Source organism: Dichomitus squalens, assembly GCF_000275845.1.
Source record: "Dichomitus squalens LYAD-421 SS1 unplaced genomic scaffold DICSQscaffold_58, whole genome shotgun sequence".
NCBI classification, from domain to species: domain Eukaryota; kingdom Fungi; phylum Basidiomycota; class Agaricomycetes; order Polyporales; family Polyporaceae; genus Dichomitus; species Dichomitus squalens.
The window spans coordinates 17,892-41,025 of NW_006766940.1; the positions used below are offsets into that span (position 1 = coordinate 17,892).

The window sequence follows — 23,134 nt, forward strand, 5'->3', positions numbered from 1 at the left end:
AGCTCAAGCGGCAACTCGCGGAGACGCAGCAGCGTGAACGCGAGCTGGCAGAGAAGCTGTCGAGCGGACCTATGCCGGCGTCCGTCGAGAAGCCTGCGGTGAAGATGGAAGTGGTGGAGCCCCAGCTGCCGGCGTCGTTGCGTGCGCACAAGGGGGAGCGGTCGGGTGCGAGCCTTGGACTCATGGTGCGTAGCTTTTGAATTGGTTGCTGCGAACGGAGATGAACAGAGGTTGTGGGATAGGTCCTTCTGTGTGCGCTGCCCACGCTCCTCTCGATGCCCACGCACAACACGATGCCGAGCAGCATGTCATTCGGCCACTCCCACTCTCACTCGCATTCCCACTCGACTTCGCTGGACATGGCGACGTTCCCGCCCAACGACTACGACTGGGGCCTTGGCTTTGGGACAAGCGCGATGGACCTCGACCTTGCGCCCTCTACGCTTACCCCGGAGGAGCAGCGCGGTGAGCCCGAGTTCAAGAAGCTCGAGTTCGTCGACCTGGATGCGGAAAAGTTTGGCTTGAGCGGCTTGGACATCTCGTTCGACGCGAGCGCGGCAAAGGATGGGCGCATCCGTGTGCGGATCCATCCTCCGGCGGCTTCGGATAACGGCAACGGCAGCGAGCAGGCGCAGATCGAGGAGGACCAGACGATGTGGCATGACGCCGAGGACGACCTCGGGCCATTCCTCGGCGTGGGTTCCGGGTTCGATCAGGCTTCTTTTGGCTCCAACGGCCTCCGCCCGCTCGACTTCTCGTTCCCGTCGTCGCAGTCCTCGGCATACTCCGCAGCGTCGTCGTCGCCGTCCCTCGTCTCCTCGCCAACGAACGCCTTCTTTCCGCCCATGCCCTCACCTTCGCAAACGCCAAACGAGTACGAGTTCGAGCTCGGCAGCGAGTATGGTAGCGTCGGCAGCGGCATCTCGCGTGCGGGTAGCCCGGGCATGAGCTCGAGCGGCAAGCGGCGAGTGCGTATAGCTTTACGCGGGATGCCCGGCAAGGGCAAGGAGGGAGGCGAATGGGAGGTGGAGGTTTGCTAGGCTTGATGCCTGGAGAATGGATGTGCAGTGCAGGACATGCAAAAATATGCGTTTCTCATGCCTGATGCCTCGCGCGGTCGAGCGGACGCTGCGGGAGGTGCGATTATGTGTTAAACTATCCTCGGTGTGGTTCCACCATAACTCCCTTTGATTTCTCATCCTCTAGTTTTTGTTCTGGTTCTTCGCGCCTGTGCATGCGCGGTCTTTCTTTGGATATCTCCCGCTTGTTTGTTATTTGTGACTCGTCGTACCCTACTCGCTCGTCTGTATTGTTTGGCTCTCGTGCTCTCGCCCTCGCCCATTGCATTCATACGTCGTAAAAAAAACCGTATTATACCTATCCCCGATGCATCCGCCATCCGCCATACATCGTACATAAATACATCATCACATAGATACACACCGACTTACAGAAAAAGCAAGTATCGTACATACTCGTTACTATTACCCCCCGACTACCCTAACATACCTCATACCCGCCTCGCCGCACTTGTTGTTTGTTTCCAGACGGTTGTTGGTTATTCGTTTCCCCTTCCTCGATTCCCTCCATGCCTCCTGGTGGATGGGACCGAGAGAGGTCAGTTTGTTTCGCTTTAGACTGTTTGAAGCTGGAGCAGTCCATGTCTTCGTGTCTGTCATTTCCGTGATCTGTCTCGCTATCGCTATGGGCTTGGTGCACGCCGGTGTTACTATCGATGTAAACGTATGGTCCTATGGAGTCATCACTCGCACCCCACTCTTCCACCACAACGTAACATTCCGCGTGCGAGTTGCCGACCGGTTACTGCGCGACTCTACCTGTCAGCTGCTCCGTTGCGAAGGCACACAAATTCTTACATTCTTAGCGCACCTCGCAGTGGCGTTTGACTGGGAGTTCTGTCAGCAGTCGGGCGTCGGGAGACACGCGCAACCGGTCTTGAGACGGTCTGCGCCAGAACATACTCTCACGCATCAGAACGTTGCAATGTGCCCCTCTCGTAAGCACAATCAGCCGACTCCGATGGCGCGGGAAAGACGATGGGACCGCAGCTAGTGTACGCGGCAAAGTGCTGCCATTCTGCCAGTGGCGCTTGCCGTTCAGCCAGCGGGCCTGCACTGGCAAATATTGGCAGATATATTTAGCGCACATACCTAAAAATGGTCGTAGGGGTGGGACCCGCGGGCTTCTGATGCCTGGGTACTCATACAAAAGCCCTGTAAAAGTACTACTAGTATGTGACGTCTTCCACAGCACTGCGTTCTGTGGACCCATGACGATACTGATTGCTCTCACCTTGTTCTTTGGTTAGAGGGTGTGACCGGCGCTATAACAATGAGGAACAGCCTACGCCGCTCTTCATGCACTACACCCCTTCAGAAAGCTTCGAAGCCTCATCTGAGGCTGACTGGTAAGCTGAAAACGTCATCAGGTACTCCCTAGGGCAATCTGATGGATGTATGTCAAGAGGAACTCACTCCAGACTCTATGTCTCTCGACGGAGGCGCTTAAATATTTGCCAGTTTCTGCCGACCATGGCAATTGCCATATTTGTCATATCTGCCGGCAGAGTAGCCCAAAACATTTCTGCCATGTACACTAACCGCAGCTCGCGAACAGCAAGTCAGCGCATCACAGTAAGTAAACATTTGTAGTTCCCATTCTGGAGAGGGCCGCAAAGGAAGCGGAGCTCAGCCGGGCGGTTGTGGGAACTGCGAATATCTTAGGAGCCGCATGATGCGGGGGCGAAGGCTTCAGAGACCGTCAAACAGAGGCCGTTCTTCACGTCATCCTGAGTGGTTGTCTATGATTACACCCATGTGCATCAATTCGAGGAAGATGAAGTATCATGAGAGCCTACGAGGTGACATTGACAGGCTGCGGGAACGCTTGGGTATCTCGGGACCTTGTGTTGGCATGAGAACACTTGCCCATGTTGTGCTATCCGCTCACAATCCATTCGTTACTAAATGAGGACAATCTGGAGACCAATGATACGCTCACTGGAGACACTAGGGTCAGGAAGATCCACCTCTCAGTCAAGAGTTCGGGCTCGTTCTGCCGCTTGATTCACACGGTATGAGGCATCCTCTAGCGTAGAGAAAGTGTTGAAAAGGTGTGCGAGGGAGGACCCTAGTGAACGCCCTAGATTGAATGAGGCAATGATTGTGTTGAGGCATTGGTATAATTCCTTCTCCAGCTTGCAGATTAAATGAGATGCTATACTTGTGACCAACAATCTTGTCATGTACTATACGGGTAGTATCCAAGCCCTGAGTACTTGCTGGCTCCTGGTTCCCAGTAGTCTCACTCGCGGGAGGAATCGGTCAGGCGAGCGAATTTGGAGGCCATGGATGATTCGATGAACCACCACAATTGTAGTAGTGTTGTATCGAATCTCGGGTTTGCAGTCTCGTAAGTACAAGTCCCCATGTGAACATGCTCAAGTCACAGCATACTCGCACTTAGATGGCTATGTCTGTGTCTCATGTCCTTCCATGTGTGTGCAGAGATTAGCCAAACCAAACGCAATATATGTTCTCTGTTCTCGTTCAAGTTGAATCCCCAAGTTGAATCCCCAAGAAATTCAACTTCAAAATACCCACACTTGCGGCCAGTCTCAGCTGCCCGTCGCCATTGGCACGTGTGTCGCTAAGGAATGACGCACAACAGGCGCCTGTTCTGTACTACACGTCGGGGCGGCACATGGAGTCGGCTTCTTGTTCCTCGCCCTCACCGACGTTCCCAAGCTCTCTTCGTTCCTTCGCACCACGTTGCGCCCCAGCGAGTGCGCATACGACGTCGACGACGATGGTCGCCTTACGCGTGCGTGTCCTTGTCGTCCCTACTCTACGCCCACCGACTCCGGCGCGGCTTTCCCGACACGTCTCTAGCCCGCCATGTCTCGGAACACTCCATCCACCTGCACCCGCTCCAACTGTGAGGCTTGCATTGCTGGGACTACCATCTAGACGATGTTTTGCGTCTTCTGCAACTTCTCGCGCTCCTTCGTCTCCTCCTGTCTCCGAAACCAAGCGGACAGAGGTCAAGTCGACCGAAAGCAGGTCGCAAACGCCGGGCAGGTCAATATGGAGTCGGTTCCTACCCTCCAATGCGCAGGAATCGGGCAAGAGCGCGTCCTCTTTCCGCAAGATCGTTTCCCTCGCCACTCCGGAGAAGAAGCCGCTAGGAGTAGCGATTGGGTTGCTCTTGGTGTCGAGCGCGGTCTCGATGAGCGTGCCGTTTACGATCGGGAGGCTCATTGATTACTTCTCGAGCACGAACCCGGTGAGTCTCCTTTCATTGCTGTGCATCGGAGCTGGTACGTTTGCGTCCGCCCTTCGTACCTTGTTCATGTACGGAATTGTAGGAAATACCCTTCGGCCTGTCATTAGGACAAGCATCTGCGATCCTCCTACTGCTCTTCACTGCAGGCGCTACCGCTAACGCAGGGCGCGCAATGCTTATGCGTCTATCAGGTACATTCCCTTTCTCGCATGGTCGGCACCTCATCTCTGGGAACGCAGCTCATACCTGGTAACCTGTAGGTCAGCGGATTGTCGCACGGTTGCGGGAACGGACATACGCGGCAGCACTGCGACAGGAGGTCGAATTCGTCGAGAAGGGCGAGGGTGACGTCCTGAGTAGGCTCAGCGTGGATTCGAGTATTGTAGGCGAGAGGTGCGCTCATACGCGCTCTACTTGCTTGTTCCTTAGTTAACCATCCGTTAGTGTGACACAGAACCTCTCGGATGGTCTTCGGTCGGTGGTTATGGCGTCCGCAGGGCGTACGTGTCCCCTTCCCATTCATGATCTCAGTGAGATTCAGCGCTGAGTTTGACGCGTCCGTCTTTGCAGTGGGAGCGATGTTCTACATCTCCCCGCAACTCACGCTCCTCATGCTCACGGTCGTACCTCCCGTCTCTCTTGGGGCGGTATTCTACGGCCGGTACCTAAAGAAGCTCTCCAATCGCACGCAAGAAGCCCTTGGTGATATGACCAAGGTTGCTCAAGAAGCCTTGTCTGCGCTGCGCACGGTGCAGGCGTTCAATGCGCGCCCGCAGGAGGAGGCAAAGTTCCACGAGAAGGTCGGGACCGTGCTCGCCCTCGCGCGCAAGGAGGCTATCGCGAGCGGGGTGTTCTTCGGGGCGACGGGGTGGAGCGGCAACGTCACCCTACTGGCACTGCTGGGCTATGGGGGGACGCTTGTGAGCAGGGGCACGATCTCGATGGGGGACTTGACGAGCTTGCTGCTTTATACGGTTTATGTGGGGAACGGGTTGCAGATGCTAACGTAACTATATCCTTCTACAACATTCTGTGAACTGCGCACTCACATGTCCTCTTCAGCACATTCTTCGTAGGTGTCCCTCCGCTGGTTCTTGACAGTCCGTCTTGACGCACCATTGTTTTCCGTTCCATGTAGTCGTCCATCATGCGTGGCATCGGTGCGGGAGTGCGCATCTTTGACCTGCTTGATCGTACCCCTGCGATCCCTGAGAGGGGCGTCCCGGTAGACCCTGCTAGGCGCGGCGTGATTCGTTTCGAGCATGTGTGGTTCGAGTATCCGAGCAGACGCAATGCCCAAATCCTCAAGGACCTTAACCTTGAGGTCGCCGTCGGTGAGAGCGTCGCTATCGTGTAAGTTCACGATTCGAGTTGGGTTCAAACATGTGTAGCTGACTGCCTGATACGATAGCGGCCAGAGCGGAAGCGGGAAAAGTTCGATCAACGCTCTCCTGCTAAGGTACTACGACCCGATCAAGGGCAAGGTTACTTTTGACGGACAGGGTGCGCCCGTCGCCTTCTCATCAGTCCGACCTGTGCCACTGAAATGCAATTTCAGACATCCGGGAGTTCACGCCTTCGTCTTGGCGACAGATCATCGGCGTCGTCCCACAGGACCCTATTCTCTTCACGGGCACCATCGCGTCGAACATCGCATACGGGAACCCGGATGCGACACGCGAACAGATTGAGGCCGCCGCGCGCGAGGCCAACTGCGAGTTTGTGTGGGGCATGCCCCAGGGATTCGACACTGAGAGTACGTCCCTATACCTTTCCTGATCCCGCCTTTCACTCCCCCTATTACTAGAGACAGCCCTTGTTGACTCATCCCTCATTATCTTGTCTAGTCGGCCGCGCGTCGCTCTCGGGCGGACAGCGGCAGCGGCTGGCGATCGCCCGCGCGCTGCTAAAGAAACCGGCCATCCTTGCGCTCGACGAGGCGACGTCCTCTCTCGACGCGACGTCCGAGCACCGCGTCAACGACGCCATTGACAAGATTCTACGGTCTCGGCAAACGACGTGTCTCGTCGTCGCTCATAGACTGTCGACGATCGCGCGAGCGGAGAGGATTGTGGTGCTGGAGGACGGGAAGATTGTCGAGAGTGGGACGTATCGGCAGTTGGTGAGTGACAGCACGACGTCTGGAATTGATGGGAGGACTCAGGGTATTTTCATGGCTGTAGGTGAACCAGGAGGGCTCACGGTTCCGGCACTTGATGGCGGCGCAGCTAAACGCTGCAGCCGGAGAGTCGCTCGCGTCTGGCGGCGCCGCGTCGCATGATCCAGCGCCGGTGTCGGAGGAAGTCCCTGTGCACGAACCCCAGAAGCAGGAGTTTGCTCCCTAGCATATCCGCTGCGATGTGCCCCTTGCCTTGCATCCGCTCCGGAGGATGTCGCGCGTGCCGAGTCTCCCGCTGCGGCCAACAGTCTTTGGTGGAGTTGGGAGCATCGAGACGTTCTGCTGACGTGCTGGTAAACTCACAGCAGGTGATACGCTATAGCTTGGGCTGTGCTGACGCATCACAAGCTCCCCCCCTAGTGGGGGAGATCGATTTCGAAGGGATAGGCAGTCAAAACCCGTACACACTTATTGGCATACCTGTACCCATGGCATTGCATCATATAGCTCCTTAATCGCATCCCTTACAAACCGCTCCTTGGACTGATGTTTGTCTCGAGATTGTCCGGTATATCACGATGTAACGCTCAGTACAGGTGTTAGTACCAGTGTACGTGTACAGGCAGTGATGAAGGCTAGGTATGTGGCAACTGCTATTCATACTGTGCGTTGGGTCTGCGCTGATTCGATCCAGATTGCGCAGACGTAAAACATTCGAAGTTCCGTCTCATCCCAACCAGAGAAGGGGAGATATCGGGCCGGTGACCACATTCAGGGGCGCCTGTTGAAACTACAACATGGCCCATGGTGGATATGGTGTACCCATTACATTCCACGACGGGCACCGCCTGGAATCTCTCTTTGAAAAGTGTCAATTTTGGGAGGGTTAAGCGCCCGTCGATAAAGGGATGATTAGTACCGCCCTAACGAATGACTTCCGTTTCACGAGGGATTTCAAGCGTTGCTCGTCGTGTGTAGTATACTCATACTCATTGCGTATATAGCAGGCAATTCGGGGGGCAATGCCGGCTAGCTGGAATGTTCTGGCAACCTACCGCAGCACCCATGCTTGCCGGAATCGCCCTGCTAGCACACCGGCGGTCACGGCTTCTATGCCTTCGACGACTTCGAACGCCTGTGCTGGCGACCCGTGTTCTACCATATCCCGTCCCGCATCTTCACACCCATGTTAGATGCTAGATCCGACTTTGAACCCTATATGAAGGAACTGAGCTGAGTCCTCGTGGTCGGGGCCATGTGGATGCCATGCAGCAGCCTCCATTGGTGTCCAGGCGGGTATTTCTAGTGCGACCGGCTTCATCTCCAATCGCACACCCACCGAGCCGATTGTCAACATGTACCGCAAGGGTCCGCTATCCGCTTTGAATATCAGCCCCTCGCTATCGGCTCAGGGCGGTGGCGCGAGCGTTCCCACAGAGTTCACCACTCCCGCCGAGGTCACGGTAGCTGCGGTAGCAGAGATTATAGAAAAGATGAAGGGATCCTTGGGTAATCTTGGTGTAAGTCTCTATTCTCTACCATGGCTGCCTCCAATGTGCCAGTACGATATATCATGTCCCTTCACTCACTGTGCCTGACCGTCATTCATAGAGAACGCTTGACTTGCTTGGAGAGCAGGGAGTTAAGACGTCACAGGCCAGGGGCGACGACGAAGTGGCATTGCAAATTATTAGGTTTGTCAGGAGCACCGATGGAGAGCCATTTCATTGCGGGGTCCTCACTTGTGTATCTCCGCCGCAGTGTTCGCAAGCAGATGGAGAGCGCGGATGCGAAACAGGAGGCGCAGATTTCAGATGTCGAAGGTAAGCCTGATTTACCGCAGAACACATTCAACGATTGCTGGCGATTAACAGCCCCGTCGTCGTGTACTAGATCTGCTCCAGAAGGTGCTTCAACAAGATGTACTCAATCATTTGACAACACTGAGTGAGTGACTAGCTGGTCAGCAGCAGCATGTCGGGCTCTTACTGACTACATCTGTGTTGTATGTAGTTGAGAACGGCATTCTCGAGGAGATCGACACCATCGTTCAAACGGAAGTCGCTGCAGAGATTCCCCAGATCATCCCTCAGCACCTCCAAGATGAGCTGCGGAAACATAAGAACGAACTTGAGAAGGTGCAGAGGGACCTCTTCAATTCGTGCGCTTCCTCGTCTTCGAGTGCATCTTGAACGCATATAGACTACACTCCGCTCGCTTGTAGAGAGTCCCGGCGTGCCAACTTCGCCCTGCGCTCGCATCGTCTCCATGAGAAAGTACATCCTCTCTACAATACAAATGGAAGCATCAGTGAATGTTTCCCGTCGACCCTTGGCGAGATGTTCGCAATTTCTGGTATTATTGGCCTTTATTGCTGGTAACTGGGTAATGACTTTGACCGTTCATTACAGCTGAGACGGCGAAGAGGCTCCTTCGCGAATATGGTCTTGAGGGATCGTCGGAATCTCACGAGAAGAATATCAATACTTTCCTGTTGTTTTGTGGCCTCCAATATCAATTGGTACGCCGCTCCGATGGCCTGAGTACTCAAATGTATGCAATGTCGCTCACTATGGCAATTGCTCTTAGACGGTATCTAAGGAGTCAGGAGTACTGCTCCCAAGCCGGATACATCCAGAGGGCTCGAGCAATGGGGGGCAGGATTGAAGACTTATGGAGACCTTATGGACGCGGGTTGTATGTTCACGATTGAATCTGAAGCTTCACGAATCCTCAACTAACACCTCCTTGCTCGTGCTAAGGGTCTGAACGAGCTGAAATAAAATTGACCAACGCAATCAGTAACGCTTCGCATGCTGCCTATACGCCCTTTGAACTCTCCAATTCCATGCTACTCCCAGACGTCATATTCACTTCTGTTTCAAAGCTGCCAACATGCACTGGTTGGGCGAATGATGCTACGAAATGGGGAAGGGTAGTGCCCGATTGCATGGCGAACTGTAACCCGTCCGATAAGGTACCCGGCTCGGACTGATGCATATGACTCCGTTCAACTCGTCGCAGATTGAGGATGAAGTGGCATACGAGAATAGAAGTTGCACTGGATGATATGGACCAAGCCATCAAATCATAGAGCGTCACGGACCTGGATCTGGGACACTTACGGAGTGAAGAACATGGATATATAACCGCCGGCTCCGGACGCGACTTCGCTTAGCTGAGGCTGGCGATCAGCATAAGAAACTATGTAGGTGGAGCGACGCAACTTACCGAGGGCATCATGAGGATGATTCCTACGATGTTCACCGATGCTAGGATTCTAGTCATCAAGTGAGTTCATGGTTTGTGTACCTCGATACGGCGTTTCGCCTTACATGAAGTAGATGCTTCCTATGGACGAGAAGTAAGAGCAAGCGAAGTCGAACAGATATTCATGTACGTACCATTGTACAACAGGATAGAGCTGAGCGATTGACCGTGTATACCTCCGGTCTGCATACGGTATGATTGATATGCGAACCACCAGGTAGTGGCGAGAACGAGAGCGTCAGAAGCGATCCAGGGGACCCTCTGGGCTAGTGTAACTGACAACAACGATAGACTTCAGTTCAGCCAAGGGCTATGCCAGCGAAAGTGAACAGCGTCGTACACCTGTGCAACCCATGTGAGCAAAGCGTCCGTCATATCGGAGGTAAGCAAGCTCACGTCCAATCGAGCGAAGGTGACGCGCGGTCGACTGTGCTACAGTTAAAAGGACTGGGGAAATTCTTCACGGCTTGATACTGGATAGACGAAACCTGAAGGTGCTGATAAGTTTACCGTCCAAAATTGCAACGGATGGTTGGTGTCAACTCACCAGCTGGGCGACTATAGGCCCTATAGCGAGCAAGGCCGCAAGGGCAGACAGATATTTATTGCCCCCTGAGAGCGCATACGCTCGCATTGCAGAGAAGACTGTGTATACATGTCAATCCTCATATCTCGAGATTTAGTGGTTTGTGACACGTACTGCCAGGCGCGAAGGTGCCAATGACAGCTGTGACTGTCTGCATCCATGCAACCGCGTTACAGCTAAGCTCAGCCATGAGAGATGCACACAGGAACATGAAGGGACAATAAGGTGCACACCTCTAGGACAGAAATTCAGCTCTTCTCTACAGCATGCTCAGTGACGCGATAATTACATACCAGGGTAGACATCGGAACTATACTTGTAACGGCCAGCAGGTTTTGCAAGAGCAACATGTACCGGCTCAAGGCATAAACAAGTGATGCACCGGTGCGCCTGCTGTTCCAGTTCCAGACGAGTTGGATCTCTTCCCCGAAACAGAGAAGCCAGTCGTACGCAAGCCAGGCTGTGCGAGCTGTGTAAGGGAGAGTATTCCTATAGGTGTGTGTCCCTGACCTACCGAAGACAGCACAGACGCAGAATCCACTTGTAAGCCTAAATACGTGTCCTAGTCAGGAAACACAGGACGATTGATGATAGCGATACCGTGCACTCACAGACTTGACATCTCTTCGGGACTGACGGCCACAGCGTTCGAAGACATCGTTGAGTCCAGTCGACTGTATCGCGGCGAGGACACTGAAATTCCAGAGCCGGGAGAAACACAGACGTGTCTCCCATTATTTGAAGCAGGTACCACATCCACAAGCGAAGAAGAAAATTCGCTCAAGACTGAGCAAGTATGTAATCACCCGACGCAATCGTCGTGGTGCTCATGGTGCTCTAGCCTTTCATGGAGGCGAAGGATGGTCCCTACATTGGTTCCCATCAAAACGCCGGCGCCCCAACGCGGTGAAATTCGCATGACCGCGCGCACAGTGCCATGGAGACTAGCACTTCCAAGTACCATGCTGTCTCCCTTCGAGTACGGACGATAAACAGGAAGTTGGCAGCACTCATCGCGGATACTAGCATGTCTGCTGAGCATACAGCAGGGAGATCCAGAGCGCGTCTTCAGTACGTACATCTCTGGACAGGCGTGTATATCAAATTCGCTTCTCGGGCCATCTTCGCGATAGCTGGGTTTTGCAATTCACGAACCGTAGCGCGGTGTAGAAGTGTCTTGATTAGGCATGAGCCCTTTCGATTGCAACGATCAAGCGAACTTTGGCACTAACCGCAGAGGACCAATGTGTCTTAGGTCGGAAGCAGTCTAGATATTTGCGTTTCGCGTCTCAAAATTGAGCTCCGAGCTCATCGCCCCTAGCTTTTTCCGTGTATCAATACCAAGGCATCGGTGGTTGAAACGGTGCCTGAGAATGTCCTCGTACATAGGACGTAAGTGGAAGGAGGAGAGTGAATCGCCACCTCCCATCATGACAGGGCTACGAAGGACGAGCGCACAGCACTATGCACACAACGTAACGAGGATCCCGGTCGCGTGGATCAGCATCTACAGTCATAAATGTGCACAGGACTGCTTCTAGCATCAGAAACTCCGAGAGGACACTTACAAAAGCGTGATATTCGCACCTGCCCCTACTTCCCCTGCGCCATCAAGGTGTTGAGCGTCCGCGCTACAACTCCAACGGCCTCTCTGACAATCTCCCTCTCGTCAGACCGCACCCGAGCCATCACCCGACCCTCGAATTTGTCAGGATGGAACCGGAGCATCGCTTCCCGCAGCCTCTCGCGACGCCCCTTCTTCGACGCTTCCGAATTGTAATCCTCTTCGTGATGAGGGAGGAGGAAGGAAGAGATGGCTTCGGTGGTGAAGTCATCGATGCGGAGGGCGGATGGTGGCTGGTTTTTGCCAGCAGGATAAGCAAGGTAGATCGGCCAGGGAGAGCATGGGCTCGTCAGACTCGATGGAGGTGCTCGGAGCGAGGAGTGCCTTCCACCGAATTTCGTACAGCTCTCGCGCCTCTCCGGCCCGCATTTGCTCTCGTGCTCGACGCCGATTCCTGCGTGCCTCTTCTTCGACACGCTCGAGCCGCTTGGTCTCTTCCCGGATGGCCCTCTCCTTCGCCTTTCGGGCGTTGTGCTCCGCCTGTTTGCGCACCTGCTCCTCGTGTTCCGCGGCGTGCTTCTTCCTGCGATGTCGCGTCCGTCAGTTCAAAAACAGAGCAGCAGTTTGACAGCACTCACCTCCACATTCCCGCCCTGATCCACTCCGCGTACTCCTCGTCCTCCATGTAACGAGGGTCGACGTCCGATTCGTCGTCCATCCGCTCCATTCCGCCACCTCGCCACCTCCGCGGGACGTGCGCGTACGAGTTGAGCGACGCCTCGACAGAGTCCAGTCGCTCGTCGTCCCCCAACGCGCCCCACAGCTTGTCGCGGAATCGCTGCTCCTCGATCTCGGCCTGAATACGGTCGTAGTCTGGCTTGTGCGCGCGATGGCTGCTGGCAGGCTGAGGCCCATATTCGCTGTCACTGTCGTCTATATCGTTCGAAGACAAACCGACGCTGGTACGCCGTCGTTTCTTTCGATGTGAATGGCCGTCGGACTCGTCGTACTCGTCCTCGTCGTGTTGACGCCTGTGTTTGGCCGCCTTCCGCGCTATTTTTCGTGCCTTTCGCAAGTCGTGCTCGGCTTGTTCTGCGGGGGTTCGCTTGAGTCGTAGTTTGCTGGGGGACATCGCAAGGAACAAGAGACAGTAGGAACGGGATTCGGTCACAATGGTAGTAGTGGTGGTGGTATGTTAAGTACATACAGGTGTTCACTATGGCGCTGAACGTGTACGAGCGTCTGTCGGAGTCGGCTAGCATAAATTCCGCAACGTCGAACAAGTTGAACGCCTCAGGCTCCAATGCGGATGCATTACTCGAACATTCAACGAGAAGAGCGGCGTGGGGTGCCCTACGATGTATGTCGGACCACACCCCCAGAGATCTGTCTCATCTACAGCCCTCTCCATCTGTCACGAACACCAACTTGCTGCGACGTCGTGAAAACCGGCATCACCGACATGGTGGTCGGATTGACTACAGTGCGCAGTCTCCTCACCGCCGGGAGCGAAGCTGACGTCATGGGACTAACACAGAATTCCAGCAGGCCCTGTATGCTTGACTGAACTGTGATTATACAGCACTTTCATGCGATGACAAGATGATGGTTGCGTCTGCGATTCTGGTAATATACTCGTATAGTCCATTCGAGTGGTGCAAACCGCATCGGTGTGCGGCTCCTTCACGACTAGGTTTCCCGCTAGGTAAGCTGTGGTGATTATCTCTGTCTGAAAGGACAACACCCGAAGAACGAGGACTCATTGGTCATCTTACGGATCAGTCATCTCACGTTGTCCTCGTCCAAGGTTTACCAGCGGACTACGAACTCTCTCAAACATCGTGTCGAAAAGGCTGCCAATCGCTTCTCAGTGGGAGTCATTCCCCGTTCTTTTCGGCCCATCTCGCAAGGTGGCTTCCAAGGCACTGAATACTTCTATGTGCCTCGATAAGTGAGAACGACAACTACAGTCCGCCCTTGCGCCTACCATCTAACTGTCTTCCATGTCTTGCTTCAGGAACATGACTAGCGGTATCTCACAGCGCAAGATCCCATTCGACAATCCGCAACGCAGTACTGATTTGCGGATGTCTCGGTATCTTTCAGAAGCTCTGAAGGTTTCCGGCGCAGGACCACGCTCTGCCTATAACACAAACCTGCACCTCCCCACATCCCATGCCATATCCTTCATTCTTAGCCGCAGACCTTGAGATATGTCAACCGCACAACTTGTACAGACCGTGGCCACCTTGTAAGCATATCGAGTCTTTGTCGTCATTCTCACGTCGCCGTTCATTGTAACCATACCCCGGTCGGCTAGGTATGCGAGTTCGGACTGCGCCGTCGCCGCTCTCAGTACGCAGCCATACTCTTATGCTCTCAGACTCGTAGATGACCGCAGAAGGATTTTAGCTATCTTGGTGTATGATTGCGTTCTATCCTTTGCTGAAGAGCTTTCGTGCATCTGGCACCCGAAGAGGCGGATTAGCGCCGCTTCCCTTATATACACCGTCAGCCGTTATGTGACCATCATTTCCTATGCCGTGTCCGCGGCGACTATAAACCCGATGACACCGCTGGTGAGTGTGATATACCTGAGTCGCCATGGGCTATCTTCGGCTCACCCTATCCCTGTCACAGAGGTACGAGTTAGCTGCGCTCGTCTTGTGGCTATCCTATGTTCATGTTGTCTTGACAGTTGTGAGGCGACTCTGTGGATGCAGAATGTAGCCTTCTGCCTTTCGACGCTCGCACCTCCTGGTTGGTCTCGCTGTGCTCCTCTCGATGTTCTCTCTAACTGCCAAAAGTGTTCTCGACTATCCGGGTCTATGCTTTGTCCGGGAGGAGCAAGGTTCTGACCGCCCTCACCCTGCTGCTCTCGCTGGTGACCCCAATTACAAGCATGGTATGTTACTCCACCCAGGCATATGTTTCTCAGCTAACACTGACCCCGCACTCGTAGGCGACATTTGTCGTCTTTAGCAGGATCGAATATCTGCCAAGCCCCTTCAACTGCAGCGTCGTGCAATTGGTCTCTCCTCAAGAATCTTTCAGGTAAGTAACGCGCCACGGTCACGTTCAACATCGCATTGTATTGCGCGCTGAGACTGCAAATTCGCCAAGATGTGAGTTGACAAGAGACAATCCTCCAACGCAATTGTCGCGACCGATTTTCTTCCGCAGACACCATGTCTAGCCGAGCATGTACCCTCGCGGCCGATGCCATCGTGGTATTCGTAACTTGGTGAAACACCTACAAGTCTTACAAAATCCAGCAGGAGGCAGAGATCGGTCCTTCTCTCGCACGAGTCATGCTGTGGAACGGTAGGTCATTGCTTACCGACGCATAGTGGAACATTGACGTGAGATTCATCAATTTTCAGGGAGTCTTTATTTCATGTACGAGGAGTTCGTTTTTTTTCGTGCTTCTTGTCTAACGGTCTCGGAGCGAAGTGTCCTCGCAGGCTTGAGCATCGTGCACATTGCACTTACCGCTCTAGAGGCGAGTGATCAACAAGCAGCCTCTATGTATGTCGCTCAGAGGTTCAACAGATAGACGCAATCTTTATCGACGACAGCTATGCGAACCCTTTCATATATCCGTAAGTTTCCTATTGCCCCCTTTTTTTGTTCCATTTCAGTAAAATCATCCAACATTGTCTGCAGCATATCCTCGATCCTCGTCTGCCACTTTCTCCTGAACCTCCGCCAGGTCGACGTCGATCCGGCGTCCGAGTCGCACAGCCAGTCGATGTCTGCTGACGACCTCCGGTTCGCTGCGGTTTCCGCGGGCACTCTTCCTCGCTTCATCGCATCCCTCGGAGAGCCTGTTCACGTCTACGAACCGGAGTCTGTAGATGCGATTTATGATGCGTCTGATGAAGGCGCACTGGATGACCTTGTCAGGACTCAAGCTGGAGATTGCGTTGCAGATCAGGGGGATCGCCTGGGGTCAATAACAGAGGAGACTGGGTAGTTTTCAGTAGGTACTGCGACCACCATGATGGTATATACGTCTCGGGTTCGATACGATCCGAATGTCTGTCGATCGAGTGTCGCAGTGCGCTAGATCTTAGCAGCGATCTGACGCGCTCACTTGCTATTGCAGGTTGTTTATTCCCGCTATAGACAATCACTCTACGATCCCCTGCGTATATCACAGAAGAGCATGGCCAGGGGGTTTCCAAAGTTTCTGTATATATTACAAGCATGGGATCCGAATCGCCGTATTGCATCTTCCTCCCATCTCTGCCTCCGACAAACCGCCCGACTTGGCAGGCCTTCCCCGCAGACCGATCCCGTCATCTTGCTTTGTTGCTCCCAAACCGCTTCATAACTATCAGAGCCCTGCAACTCATCTAACCCCTGCAGCCTACTCCCGAGTGTCAGCGAGTATAGATAATTGTATAGGTCGGTCACACGGAATGAGGCAGGAAACTCTAGACGCCTGGCCAGAGTGCATTCCGCGTTAGGCGCCCGCATGTTTGCCCGCAAGATCAGGAGAGGACGTAAGTGTGCTAACTTGCTTCTCTTCCCTGTTCACCAACCTCTATGGCTCTAAGAAATGCTATACCACATCGCCAGTCATCCAGAAGATGCATGCTGAGGCTTGCGAACGTGTCTGCTCGTCAGCCAGGGCGTTGTGCCGCAGCGTGGGAACGGATGACTCCATTCTCCCTCTTGCCAAGTTAATACGATTCATCTACCCAGCCTCTCCTTGTCACATTCACCTGTCCTGCTCTACCTCTTCCGCATCTCCATCGTCCTCGACGTAGCCAGTTATGTCGTCAGACATCAACCCCTCACCCCCACCTCCGACGATGGACTTCTCAAATCCGCCAAATTACACATTCCCGACCCATCGCCTTGCCCGTTTCCTGCGAAACCCCGACAAGCAACCGGTCGTCCTCGTCGCCTGCGGCTCCTTCAGCCCAGTCACCTACCTCCACCTACGAATGTTTGAGATGGCCAAAGACTACGTCCGCCAAAACACCGACTGGGAGATCGTTGGCGGGTACCTGAGTCCCGTCTCAGACCAGTACAAGAAGCCCGGGCTTCTCAACGCCCAACACAGGTGAGCTTCCTTGATTGCAACTCGTCTGGGCTTCCTTTCCTTGTCGCATACGTCGCTACACCCTCCAGCGGAGGACATTTGGCTCCATCGTGAAGTCACGTGAGCCGATATGTGATCCGTTTTGGACAGTGTCGCCATCGTTGTCTTAATTTTCGGTTTCTACGAGTTGGACCTCGATGTCGTCCTTAGATCCTCTATCCGTGATTCGCCTCCAGCCCTGAATTGGCCGAGGGCATCACGAATATGTAGTAAGTTTGCGCTATTCTGGGGCGGTCCGTTATGACGCCATCTCATGGACGATTCCGCATACCCGTTCCCATCACGCTTCGTACCATTTCCGCTCGTCTTGCTTGAGCCTGCTCGCCTTGTCTCTACTGGGTCGAACGCGAGGTTGTTGGAGTGGCCCACATGACAGACACTGCGGATGGCAGTGGATCGCCTGGGTGGTAGACGCGGTCAACTATCACCTGGGGCGGTGAGGGAACGTGCATACCCTTCAATCGTCGAGCAAGCAACATTAGAGGAGAGATAATGCGACTATTATCTGCTTCGGATCTGACTAGTAACGTCTGAACCTCTGCGGGTGACGGGCCACTCAGTCGATCTTTGCATAGTCCCATGGAGACGTCGGCGCTGACATGAATTCTTCCTGCGCAGAGTAACCATGTGCAACCTGGCGGCTGACCTGACTTCAACATGGCTCATGGTAGACCCCTGGGAAGCCTTTCAGTCTTATCAGCGCACGGCCGTCGTCCTCGACCACTTCGACTACGAGATCAACACCCGCCTCGGCGGCATCCCGCTTGCCGATGGCTCCCTAACCAAAAAGCCTGCGCGAATCATGCTCCTCGCCGGCTCGGACCTCATTGCGACCATGTCCGAGCCCGGAGTGTGGTCTGAGCCTGATTTGGACCACATACTCGGCCGCTACGGGGTGCTCATCATCGAGCGCGCTGGTGCAGACATGGACCAGGCTATCGACGCGCTGTCCCGCTGGCGGCACAATATCCATCTCATTCACCAGCTTGTCCAGAACGACGTGTCGTCGACCAAGGTCCGGCTGTTCCTCCGCCGCGGGCTGAGCGTTCGCTACCTCCTCCCATCGCCCGTCGTCGACTACATCGAGCAGCACGGACTTTACATGGACGACGGGCCGACGGCGTCTGCTGCTGCTGGGGCAGTGCAGAGCGAGAAGGAGAAGGGCAAGGAGAAGGAGGGGGCGGACTCATCGTCGAATGCGGCGTGCTAGCTGTCAGAATTCGTCGTCTTGCATCATGCATCTATCGCGGTTGTACGTTTTGCTGCAGTTGTCTGAGCTGGGGTTCTGTTTGCTTGGCTTTCGTTCATCACATTTAGATCCTATATATTATGTACACTCCGGGGGATGACGAGCAGAAGGAACGCAAAATCGACACACTGGACTGTATGTCGTTCTGTATTGTTGTCTCGACGTGCTTCGGACTATCCTACGACCCCGTAATTACATGGCCAGTCAATCTACCGCCTATTCATTCCATCAGGCTCTTAAGGGCTGCTTTGAACTTCTAAATCATCTTGTCTCCTCTCGCGCGATCATGAGGACTGTTTCTGCCAGACCTCATGGCCGCCCACCCAGGTACTGAGTACCTTGCCCTTGCGGTCAAGCACGACCAGGTCGGCGTCCGCGCCGGGGCGGAGCGTACCCTTCTTATGCTCAATGCCGAGACACCTGTGAAAGACGTCAGCTACAGTTGTACGATCGTCATGCCGAAAAGGTGCTCACTTCGCAGGGTTGAACGTCGCGCACTTGATCGCCTCGCCGAGCGAGCAGCCGGTGAAGCGCGAGAAGTTGCGCACACACTTATCAAGCGTTACGACGCTTAACAGGACGTCGTATATCAGGATCGGCTGACATTGGACGTAGCGGAAGAACACAACGCACCTTCCAGCGAGTGTGTCGGTGCCCTCGAGGTAGAGCTTATCGCCCGACTTGACGAACCGCTTCCCGTCGCGCCACTCGTGCACGCCGTCCTTCAAGTTCGGGTCGAGGATCTTCATCGCGTCCGTGATCAGCACGCAGCCCTCCGGGTACGACGAGTAGGCCAGCTGCAATGAGGCCTCCGTCAGTCGCTGCTACGGTGAACAACGCGCGCGCGCAACGTACCCGGACAGAGTTCGGGTGCGAATGGATCCCATCCACGATCAACTCATAGAACGGCCGCTCGAACGACAGGTCCGCGACCTTGCCCTTCTGCAGCCCGAGCTCGAACGCGTCCACGTCCCCGTCCTGCGCACGGAGCACCGGCGTCTGCGGCGGCGTCTGCACATCGTCGAATGCCTCGGACGTCGCCTGCGGCCCCTTCGCCGCCGCAGCGCGCTTTGTGACGCTCGACACGCGATGGAGGGTGGACGTACGAGTGAACGTCGCGGAGACAGGAGACGTCGGCGAAGAGGGCGAGGAGAGATGAGGGGACGCGCCCAACAGGCCGATGATCGACGGGTCGCGGTGGTGCAGCTGGGGCATGGCGTTGAAGAGATGGGTGATGAGGCGCGCCCCAAACTGGACTGCCGCGGTGGCGACCTCTGTGGACGCGATGCTGCAGAGCGAGGCCTGACGTGAGCGGGAAGACGGCGAGGGACGTGCTCTAACGGTGCTGACCTGTGTCCGATCGAGAAGACGATCCCGCGGCGCACCAGCTCCTCAATTGTGCTTTGGACTCCATCTACCTCTGGGGCAGCGGTGATCACGCGCACCCCGACGGTATCGTCGTGGCCCTCCCCGCCCATGAGCCAGTCCTCTGTCACGGCGAGGTTCTCGGCGCCGTACACGTCCTCAAACGATCTAATCTCGTCCTGCGCGGCGAGGAGAAACTGAGGCGCGTGTGCGCCGCGCTTCGCAAACTGGATGAATGGGCCCTCGGCGTGCCAGCCCAGGAGCGTGGCCGAGTTCGCGGAGGCGTAAGGGCGGAGGAGGTGGAGAATTTTCGGATAGAGCGAGCGCTCTTGTGTCTATCGAACCAAGAAAAGAAGGTCAATGAACGGTTTCGCTGCTGTTTCGATGGGGCCAAAAACGAGAGCAGAAGCTTGGTTAAGGAGAGACGCTTCCATCTGGTAAGTAACGCAAGAAGACTCATGAATACATCACGGGATAGAACGCCTCATGCGAGGCGGCAACCCGACCTCCGCGGTGTGAACAAAACGGTCGAATTTGACGCATAGATGCGCACATGTACACCAGATACATTCACGGATCTGATGACATGCAAACCCAGGCCACGACACAAAAGACGTTGAGCCTATCATTGCTCCGGCTGTCGAGGCTCATCCCGGAGGGGTACAACGGATATCACAGGATGGAGATATGCTCGAAGCGCTACAGCACAATCTGTGAGCCCAGATACATTACGCCGTCAAAAGACGCATAGCCCCCACGACGCACAAAGGCGGAGATCAAGCCCGGAAGTATTCAGTGAATGATAGCTTGTACTGCACGAGTACAGCTGCCGACCGAATAGCTTCCTATTTCCCCTCGCTCTGCGTGTGCCGTTGAGGATGTCGTGCTACAACACAGTGCAGGGCATGCGGGAGACTGTCGCTCTGAGACGGAGGGGATGACACTCTGTACGCCCTCTGCATCAGCGGGAGCTGTACCGTTGGCGTTTGAGACTGGCCCCCCTGGGTAACACAATGCCTTTTGACACTGATAATAGCCTCCCCGAACACAGACAAACGCGGTTGCACAGATACGTACCCGTGAAAGCGCGATATGCAAGCTCATCCCAAGGGACGCTGTAGCGCCTCGCATGGAGAACCCCCGCGAAGCCGGAGTTGGAGCGCGTGAATGAAAGCACTAGATACTCACAATAATGGTGGGCAGCAACCTCCCCACGCACGTTTCAGCTGGACGGTCTGCGGATCGACAAGCCTGCACACTCACGAGGTCACACCGGTCTCGACAATCTTCTCGGCCACGGTGCGGAGGCCCGCCTTGTAGGCCTCGTCGTCGCCCTCGTAGACGGAAAAGTCAAAGTCGTATGCGCCGTTGATTTGAATGTCAATGAATCCTGGGCTGCTCGAATCCGTGAGAGGCTAATCGCGACACGAAATTTGCGCATATACGCACCTCAGAATGTTACCACCGAGGTCAATGATCCTATCCGGTCTCTCCTTGCGAAGGAAAAAGGTGCGCTGGGAGTCTAGGATGACGCCGCGCCTCTCGTCAATCCAGAGGTCCTTCTGAACGAGCGCGCCATCCTCCTGAGGTAGGAGACAATTCGTGAAGCAGATGAGGCCGTTGGGGGACGTCATGGTGAGTGTCAAGACCAGCTAAGGGGATTGGGGCAAGCCTTGAGCTTGGATGGAGGAGGATTATGTGTTCTATCCTAGCCGCGCCAGGCACTGGCTCCGCCGACGGAGATATCGAGTTGCGTGCTGCATGGGGGGAGCATATGGGTCTCGAACTTATCGGGGCATCGAACGGCGCGTGGTCGCACGAACGTTGGACCGGCTTCCCGGGCCAGGCCCCGCTGCCACAGGACGGAACGTTCTCGACGAGCGGTCACCGGTCTCAAGCTGTAGCACAAAAGCGACACAGAAGGTAGGCATCATGAGCGAGAACTACGAAGATCGCCGCAGAAGACGGCAAGTGTGGGAGATAAGTCTGCGGCAAGCTCAAGCTCGATCTTCGATGGACCCAACGAGCACAATGTCGGTGCCTTCTCAATCGACCTCCGTGAAGCCAGACGTTGCAAGAGGCCTAAGGTCGTGAGGATCTCAGCTATGTGCAGGATCGGTCTCGAAGCAAATCGCAAGGGCGGTGTGTAGCATACGGGGTCAAAGATATCGATCTCAAAATCGAGGCTCCACGCCTAGGAGAAACACAGGTAAGCCTATACAAGGCATTACCTACTTATTCCCTACTAACAGCCTACGATGTAAGTACACCACTGTCTATCGTATCCATGTCGTGTGCGAATGCTACAGATTGCATAACTTGCCTTCTACTTATACTTATAGTTTTCAGCGATCCTCACCTACGATTGGCTAATCTGTCTGGGTGAGCAGGTAGATCCGGTGTGGAATTGGTGGGGCGTCGCCACTACATATCTCCCTCGTATACACCTCCAGCCGCTACATTATCGCATCCCTCAGAGACTGAAGGTCACCTCGGCGGTGGGATCGCGAAACAATTCAAAAGATGCTTGTCTTTCTGGAAACTCGTCGAGTGGAGTCAGACGAACCCTGAGAATTGAAGTACAGCGGTGCATTTGGTATTAGGCGGCAAGGGGGCAATGTCAGATGCAAAAGAGATAGATAATAATTCTTCTTAGATAGGACAAGAGCACTTGGGCGTCTAAGCTGCCTCTTGCGGTGTTCAGCTCATGTCATCAACGTACAAGCAAATGCATCGCCTCTCTGATTGCAAACACGACCGCCAATTCCATCGGAATGGAATATACTCATCTCCATCTTCGCGCAAATTGTCGAACTTAATCTTAATCGAAACTCGAAGTCTCATAGGCGGTCAGCAGTGTTGTCATTGACCCGTCAGTGACGGGGTCGGTCGATGCGTCAAGTCAAAGGGTCAATAGGTCACGTCAATGATGGACCCGTCAATCAATCGTGGGAACCTCATCGTGATTGGCCCAGGATGGGATGACGGGGACCGGTCATCGGCTAACCCGGTCCGCACGCTCTTCAGACTCGAGTCGCGAGCCTGCATATGTAGTTGTGCGAACCTGTAAGACTTGTCTTGAATATGAATTGACTCTGCTTCCTCTAGAACGTAAGTTGTGCACCTGGGTCCACAGTTGTGTATTTGGAGAGAGAGAAACTACGACTTGTATTTAATGTAGTTGTGGTCATACATATCGGGACAGGGATTTGGACATGTTTGCATCAGCAAAAAGTCGATGAAGAGGGGAAGCACAGAACAAAATATTCGTGCGGATTCTGCTTCACCAGACAGAAGTCCTCGGAAACAGTTGCTTTCTGCGTCCCCTCACGGCCCTCAGTTGCACCAAATATTCCTGAGCCAAATGTTTTCTCTAGGAGATACAGCCCGTGTATGCTGCAATTGTGGTCATCTGTTTCTCCAAATACTTTCATGTAGTAGAGCTTACAACATTATCTGCACCTTCTCTACTTGAGTACCAAGAGAGACCACAATGATGACTGGGAGGTTGATGCCCCAGGTCGGATCGGCCTCAGCAAGCTTTCAGCTGAAGAGACCTGGAC

General features: G+C 54.5%; 9 protein-coding genes across 9 annotated transcripts in view; 6 read left to right on the plus strand and 3 right to left on the minus strand.

Annotated features, from left to right (window-relative positions):
• The window catches only part of DICSQDRAFT_163481 (uncharacterized protein), a 5,357-nt gene extending 3,604 nt beyond the window's left edge, over positions 1 to 1,753 (plus strand). Inside the window, exons 4-5 of the mRNA XM_007369917.1 lie at positions 52 to 185; positions 243 to 1,753. Of these exons, the coding sequence (XP_007369979.1) occupies positions 52 to 185; positions 243 to 1,040 (932 nt within the window). The 3' untranslated portion in view covers positions 1,041 to 1,753. The remainder of the gene's footprint in view (positions 1 to 51; positions 186 to 242) is intronic.
• Positions 1,754 to 3,828: 2,075 nt separating this feature from the next.
• On the plus strand, positions 3,829 to 6,650 carry DICSQDRAFT_69798 (P-loop containing nucleoside triphosphate hydrolase protein; the record flags this gene model as incomplete). The annotated part of the gene is made up of 11 exons (XM_007369918.1): positions 3,829 to 4,305; positions 4,388 to 4,487; positions 4,566 to 4,698; positions 4,750 to 4,805; positions 4,876 to 5,311; positions 5,368 to 5,377; positions 5,444 to 5,658; positions 5,717 to 5,808; positions 5,864 to 6,061; positions 6,153 to 6,427; positions 6,489 to 6,650. 11 exons carry the CDS (start codon positions 3,829 to 3,831, stop codon positions 6,648 to 6,650), a joined length of 2,154 nt encoding a protein of 717 aa, XP_007369980.1.
• A 1,045-nt stretch (positions 6,651 to 7,695) lies between these two features.
• DICSQDRAFT_163483 (uncharacterized protein) lies at positions 7,696 to 9,195 on the plus strand. Its single transcript, XM_007369919.1, has 9 exons — positions 7,696 to 7,944; positions 8,036 to 8,118; positions 8,186 to 8,247; positions 8,318 to 8,371; positions 8,438 to 8,585; positions 8,649 to 8,779; positions 8,836 to 8,945; positions 9,014 to 9,121; positions 9,187 to 9,195. Exons 1-8 carry the CDS (start codon positions 7,780 to 7,782, stop codon positions 9,089 to 9,091), a joined length of 831 nt encoding a protein of 276 aa, XP_007369981.1. The 5' UTR covers positions 7,696 to 7,779; the 3' UTR covers positions 9,092 to 9,121; positions 9,187 to 9,195.
• A 649-nt stretch (positions 9,196 to 9,844) lies between these two features.
• Positions 9,845 to 10,950, minus strand: DICSQDRAFT_183302 (uncharacterized protein; the record flags this gene model as incomplete). Its single annotated transcript, XM_007369920.1, has 7 exons — positions 10,892 to 10,950; positions 10,795 to 10,829; positions 10,574 to 10,740; positions 10,395 to 10,515; positions 10,242 to 10,339; positions 10,089 to 10,182; positions 9,845 to 9,969 (listed from the first exon to the last, which is right to left on the minus strand). Coding segments are annotated over exons 1-7 (687 nt in total), but the record flags the coding sequence as incomplete, so codon positions are not given.
• A 923-nt stretch (positions 10,951 to 11,873) lies between these two features.
• Positions 11,874 to 13,137, minus strand: DICSQDRAFT_183303 (uncharacterized protein; the record flags this gene model as incomplete). Its single annotated transcript, XM_007369921.1, has 3 exons — positions 12,483 to 13,137; positions 12,248 to 12,427; positions 11,874 to 12,189 (listed from the first exon to the last, which is right to left on the minus strand). Exons 1-3 carry the CDS (start codon positions 12,974 to 12,976, stop codon positions 11,874 to 11,876), a joined length of 990 nt encoding a protein of 329 aa, XP_007369983.1. The 5' UTR covers positions 12,977 to 13,137.
• Positions 13,138 to 13,197: 60 nt separating this feature from the next.
• Positions 13,198 to 14,373, plus strand: DICSQDRAFT_157455 (uncharacterized protein). The gene is made up of 6 exons (XM_007369922.1): positions 13,198 to 13,327; positions 13,382 to 13,549; positions 13,627 to 13,795; positions 13,862 to 14,095; positions 14,165 to 14,199; positions 14,257 to 14,373. Exons 2-4 carry the CDS (start codon positions 13,447 to 13,449, stop codon positions 14,052 to 14,054), a joined length of 465 nt encoding a protein of 154 aa, XP_007369984.1. The 5' UTR covers positions 13,198 to 13,327; positions 13,382 to 13,446; the 3' UTR covers positions 14,055 to 14,095; positions 14,165 to 14,199; positions 14,257 to 14,373.
• A 75-nt stretch (positions 14,374 to 14,448) lies between these two features.
• On the plus strand, positions 14,449 to 15,820 carry DICSQDRAFT_183304 (uncharacterized protein; the record flags this gene model as incomplete). Its single annotated transcript, XM_007369923.1, has 8 exons — positions 14,449 to 14,486; positions 14,543 to 14,604; positions 14,652 to 14,749; positions 14,807 to 15,168; positions 15,228 to 15,243; positions 15,298 to 15,346; positions 15,397 to 15,446; positions 15,511 to 15,820. The coding sequence occupies exons 4-8, from the start codon at positions 15,156 to 15,158 to the stop codon at positions 15,818 to 15,820; spliced, it is 438 nt and encodes a 145-aa protein (XP_007369985.1). The 5' UTR covers positions 14,449 to 14,486; positions 14,543 to 14,604; positions 14,652 to 14,749; positions 14,807 to 15,155.
• An 805-nt stretch (positions 15,821 to 16,625) lies between these two features.
• Positions 16,626 to 18,167, plus strand: DICSQDRAFT_69824 (Nucleotidylyl transferase; the record flags this gene model as incomplete). Its single annotated transcript, XM_007369924.1, has 2 exons — positions 16,626 to 16,918; positions 17,576 to 18,167. The coding sequence occupies 2 exons, from the start codon at positions 16,626 to 16,628 to the stop codon at positions 18,165 to 18,167; spliced, it is 885 nt and encodes a 294-aa protein (XP_007369986.1).
• Positions 18,168 to 18,490: 323 nt separating this feature from the next.
• On the minus strand, positions 18,491 to 21,205 carry DICSQDRAFT_69832 (Metallo-dependent hydrolase; the record flags this gene model as incomplete). Its single annotated transcript, XM_007369925.1, has 8 exons — positions 18,491 to 18,626; positions 18,681 to 18,776; positions 18,840 to 19,003; positions 19,062 to 19,494; positions 19,557 to 19,906; positions 20,760 to 20,778; positions 20,835 to 20,966; positions 21,021 to 21,205. The coding sequence occupies 8 exons, from the start codon at positions 21,203 to 21,205 to the stop codon at positions 18,491 to 18,493; spliced, it is 1,515 nt and encodes a 504-aa protein (XP_007369987.1).
• Positions 21,206 to 23,134: the final 1,929 nt, after the last annotated feature.

What these genes read in the sequence shown, in the direction of transcription:
- DICSQDRAFT_157455 (XM_007369922.1), top strand. Translation starts at nt 13,447, where the DNA reads ATGATGGTTGCGTCTGCGATTCTGGTAATATACTCGTATAGTCCATTC. An exon ending in ACGACTAGGTTTCCCGCTAG is followed by an intron (nt 13,550 to 13,626) that starts GTAAGCTGTGGT and finishes CTTACGGATCAG; the next exon opens with TCATCTCACGTTGTCCTCGT. An exon ending in ACTTCTATGTGCCTCGATAA is followed by an intron (nt 13,796 to 13,861) that starts GTGAGAACGACA and finishes GTCTTGCTTCAG; the next exon opens with GAACATGACTAGCGGTATCT.
- DICSQDRAFT_163483 (XM_007369919.1), top strand. Translation starts at nt 7,780, where the DNA reads ATGTACCGCAAGGGTCCGCTATCCGCTTTGAATATCAGCCCCTCGCTA. An exon ending in GCAGATTTCAGATGTCGAAG is followed by an intron (nt 8,248 to 8,317) that starts GTAAGCCTGATT and finishes GTCGTGTACTAG; the next exon opens with ATCTGCTCCAGAAGGTGCTT. An exon ending in GTGGCCTCCAATATCAATTG is followed by an intron (nt 8,946 to 9,013) that starts GTACGCCGCTCC and finishes AATTGCTCTTAG; the next exon opens with ACGGTATCTAAGGAGTCAGG.